Genomic DNA, 4,394 nt, shown 5'->3' with positions numbered 1-4,394 from the left:
CATAAAGATACATAAGAATGGTTGCATACATACAGGTGGCTATCACAAAAACCTGCATGCCAAAGGGCATACATGGCGAATGTCAACACAAAAGAGATGCCAAAAATCAAACATGTCCTGCTGGGGAGGTGTGCTCAGTAGTGTGACAGATAAAGACCAGGAAATCCTTTCTCTAATATAGGCAATGCAGAGTCACGGCCATTGCACAATAGCCAAAGTTATAGAAAATGGACATGAATCGTGGCAAAAAGGGTATTACTTTGTTTAGAAAGAGCTGTTTATATTTAAGTGCTATTATAGACTTTGGAGAGAAGCTGTTTATTCCCTTCTTTGAGATCTTTATAGAACTCAAAGAACCTAGTGAACTCCTAGAGTCCCGTACAGCTCTGTAATGCCACGATGTAATCTTTGGTTCTACTCAAAGGAACTCTAATGCAGAGTAGGACATTCTCACCAGAAAAATGTTATATTTAATTGGAAGTTTATGAATTCCACCCTGGTGAAAAGCCCTGTCTCTGTCATTTACAAGTGTATTAAGCTAGGTGACCCTAAACAAGTTACCTAATCAGTTTTATGAATTCGACTGTGGTTAAGACCCTCTCTCTACCACTTACGAGTATTAGCTAGGTGACCCTAAGAAGTTACCTAACCTAAGTCAGTACAGGATATTCTTACCAGAAAAATGTTATATTTAATTGGCAGTTTATGAATTTGACCTTCGTTAAGAGCCCTGTCTCTACCACTTCAAGTATTCGTGAGGTGACCCTAAGCAAGTTATCTAAACTTATTTCCTCATCTGTAAGATACCTTGACAATTAAGTGAGATAATGTCTGTGAGTTGTTTCGCACAGTGCCTAGCCCTCAGCTAACACTCAAAAGATGAAAGGTATTATTACTGAAGATTAAACGACAATTTAATTAAATTAAACAAGCACTTAGAGCAATGCCTGGCCCACAGTTAGCTCTTAACTTTAATGAAAAGGTCTGAATTGCAAAAGAAATTTTGAAGCAAAATTTTTTTTATCTTCATGTAGGGGTACCATAGTATCTTAGGAAAAAAATCCACCAATAGTTATGTGACTTTGGGTAAGACGCTGAAACCTCTACAGAATTTCTATTTTCTGCAAAATGCAAGTGGAAGTACATTAGATGATCATTAATATTTCTTCCAATTTTAAAGAACATGGAATTCTAGAGAACACCAGAACTTAGTATCCACTAAAAGTGTATAATATACACTATATAAAACTCTAGTTACAAACTAAGAAATAACCAGTCACTAATAGTATAAGTAAATTAAAAATTAAAAATTCACAAAAGGCTTACAGTATAAGGTACTATGAACATAAAAGTCTTTCAATTATTTAAGGACTAATTAAATAATGAATAACGAATGGTACAGAATTAAAGACAAAACAAAGATATTTTAATTTTTTATATAATTTCCCTTTCATATTCAGAGTAAGAAATTATTTTGAATTTCCTATTCCATAAGAATAACATATATGACAAAGGTTCAGATCCCTGCACTGGCCAGCCACCAAAACTAAAAAGGAATCACATGTACTGAGTCTGAATAATCCCACCTTCCAAATCTGAGGAATCCAAATTAATGCTGCTTTACATCCGGGAGTCAGCACACTTTTTCTGCAAAGAGCCAGATAGTAAATATTTCAGGCTCCAGCAACCCTGCCCTTACAGCTCAAAAGCAGCCAATGTGTTAATGAATGGCTGCAGCTGCATTCCAATAAACTTTAATTACGGGCACGGAAATTTAAATTTATATCATTTTCAAGGGTCCTGAAATATTAATATTTTTTCTGATTTTTCAAATCTATCATTTAAAAAATGTAAAAACCATTTTTAGCTTGTGAACTGTACAAAAACAAGCAGTGTGCAGGATTTAGCCCAGAAGCTATAGTTTGCCCACCCCTGCTGTAATTACATATTTGGGGAAAGAACGTGATAATGTAGGAAATCCAGAATTGGCAGAATGCCTTATAGGATCTTCACTGGTTGCTTTGCTGGTGTTTGTTTAGCCGTACTGTTTTCTCTGCCACTCCTCTAAGGGCTTCCTCTACAACCACCCACCCGTTCTCAGTCCCTGCAGTAGGGCCCTGGGTTTCAGCATAGCTAAGGTAAGCCTGACACCTTGCGGATGTATCGTGAATGGCAGGTGCCACCCTGAAAGTTACCAGCTAGGCACATTTCCTGAGGAAGGGTGATGCAGGCGGGAGGGGGCAGGCGTGCAGGCTCACGGGCAGTGAGCCAGCCAGGTGGTGGTGCTGGTGGGTGGTGGTGGTGGTGTTGCTGTTGCTGTTGAAATGAAGCAGAATAAGTCTGCAATTCACTATCTGCCTTCTCTCTCCAAAGGGAACTTCCAAAAGGCTGTTCTTGGGGCATTTTATATTTTTTAAAAGAAACAGCAAGTTCCAGAGCCTTCCCCACTGAAGTCTCCAAGGACATTCAAGACTTTTCCCCAGTCTGGTTGAGTCTCCCACTTGCAGCAGTTAATATACATCCAAGGAGAGAGAGGGGACCTAGGCACATGTCTCAATCCCACTCCTCTCAAATACTTACAAAGGAGAAAGAAAGAAAACTAGAGGACCTAATTGCTGTTGAAAATCAGGAGTTTCGCTCTGGCAAATGGCGAATAAGGGGCTTCAAGAAGGCGAAGACCGATGATTGAAATGTTACAGCAGCCTGCTGCAAAATGGGATTGCTCATTGCCCGCAAGCTCAGACGTGCACTGTTTTGATGAGATGAAGTGCTTTGCTCATCTTTGGAAAAGGGATGAAGAGGCCATTCTTTCCATTCTCTGCCTCTAGAAGCGTTTCCCCAAGGACATCCTAGCCCCAAATTATTCCCATTCTGTAAGTTATGCAGAAAAGACCATTCTGCAACATGATAGGTTGGGAAGTCCATCTTTCCTCTAATTCAAAGCCATTCCTCTGTGTTTCTGAGAAAGCAGAGAGAGGGGACACTTAGAGGAAAGTTGGGCAGGGCTTCCCGCTGGGTTCTGTAGTCACAAAGGTACTTTTGTGGCTGCAAGAGCCTCCTCTTTGGAGATTACAAGCCCTGAGAATCTCACATGCCTGTTCAACCTCCATAGCTACAGAATGGGGGTCAGATGGGCTAAAAAGAAGCAGGGATTGACCTCAACTATCAGTACCCCCAGCATGAGCAGAGAGCTGGGTAGTTAAGGGTAGGTGAGCGGGCAAAGGATTTAAAGGCCCTGGTCCTAGAGATGCCAACAGGTCTCCCACACCGATAACTCAGAGAAAGGCAGAGGGGGCGATTCTAGAGCCTGTGCTTAGAAAGGACAGGACCCTGAACCCAATCCCGATCTGTGCCATTAAGATAAGTGGGGTGTGAATGCTGAGTTTTGTGGTCTTGACACCATATCATTCCTCTCTTGCTGTGTTCCACCCCTTTCCCCAGGGGGAGGTGGCAGTGTGGGACAGAATGAATCAACCTCATACGTATTTGTGCCTGAAGCTGTGTGCAGTGCAGTGAAAGGGTGCTTGCCATCACTCAGGAAGTCCCCCAGGCAGCTCGCGGTATTCCAGAAGAGGAGGCAGAGTTTTCAGGGGCTGGAGCTCTGCTCGCCTCCTGAGGGAAATGCTAACGATCCCTCTGGGGTGATTCCACTTTGCTGCCAACCTCATGGCAGGTGACTCGCCACTCTGCTGTCTCTGCCCTGGACCATAACAGTAACTGAGTGCGTGGGAGAGTTAACCAGGTGGCCCGTTTGGGGTTTTTTCCCCCTATCTCCAGTTTAGAGTGAAAAGTAGGGACACCGTGCAGTGCTTTTTAGTGGATAGAGCGATTTTAGCATGACCTTTTTTCCACCACCCTCTTTCGCTTCATAGTTAAAAGCGCTGGAATCTTCTCCCTGAGACCTGTCTTCTGACACAGATCTCAGGAGTGACTGCAGCGATCTGAACACTGTCGCTGAGACCAGTGCAGAAGCCTCTTCGCAGGATGTGTCCTGGGCACTTGGCCCCCGAAGAGGGAGCGGCTGGGGTCTCCCCAAGGACGCCGCCTGAAGGGCCAATCCAGCATTGCAGGAGTTAACGTGGGTCCGCGCGCGGAAAGGAAAGGGGAAAAAAGTTGGAGTTGACACTTGGGGGTGGGGGGACGGGTCTTGCCGACTCCTGATTGGTTTTACATTTCATCCAAAAAAAAATTTTTTTTTTCCTCTCTCTCTCCTTCTTTTCAGTTTCTCTCTGATCCCAGGGGAGGGAAAACAGGAATAGTGAGAGATCAAAAATAAACCTCTTATGTCAAAGCCGGGAAGGAAGTATAAATACGAAGGGCTCGGCAGCCCACTCGGTGCTTCCCGGGGCGGGGCGGAGGACGGGCGCACGCGGGCCGGGGCGCCATCTGCTCGC

The 4,394-nt window shown here is 43.9% G+C and overlaps 1 protein-coding gene across 1 annotated transcript in view; it reads left to right on the top strand.

Moving 5' to 3' along the window:
• The first annotated feature begins 72 nt into the window (after positions 1-72).
• ADAMTS8 (ADAM metallopeptidase with thrombospondin type 1 motif, 8) overlaps positions 73-4,394 on the top strand; it is a 30,611-nt gene continuing 26,289 nt past the window's right edge. Inside the window, exon 1 of the mRNA XM_008570881.1 lies at positions 73-128. Within this exon, the coding sequence (XP_008569103.1) occupies positions 73-128 (56 nt within the window). The remainder of the gene's footprint in view (positions 129-4,394) is intronic.

The sequence above is a fragment of the Galeopterus variegatus genome, unplaced genomic scaffold (genome assembly GCF_000696425.1).
Source record: "Galeopterus variegatus unplaced genomic scaffold, G_variegatus-3.0.2 Scaffold639, whole genome shotgun sequence".
NCBI classification, from domain to species: domain Eukaryota; kingdom Metazoa; phylum Chordata; class Mammalia; order Dermoptera; family Cynocephalidae; genus Galeopterus; species Galeopterus variegatus.
The sequence above is the reverse complement of the archived record's forward strand: the minus strand, read 5'-3'. Positions and strand labels throughout refer to the sequence as shown.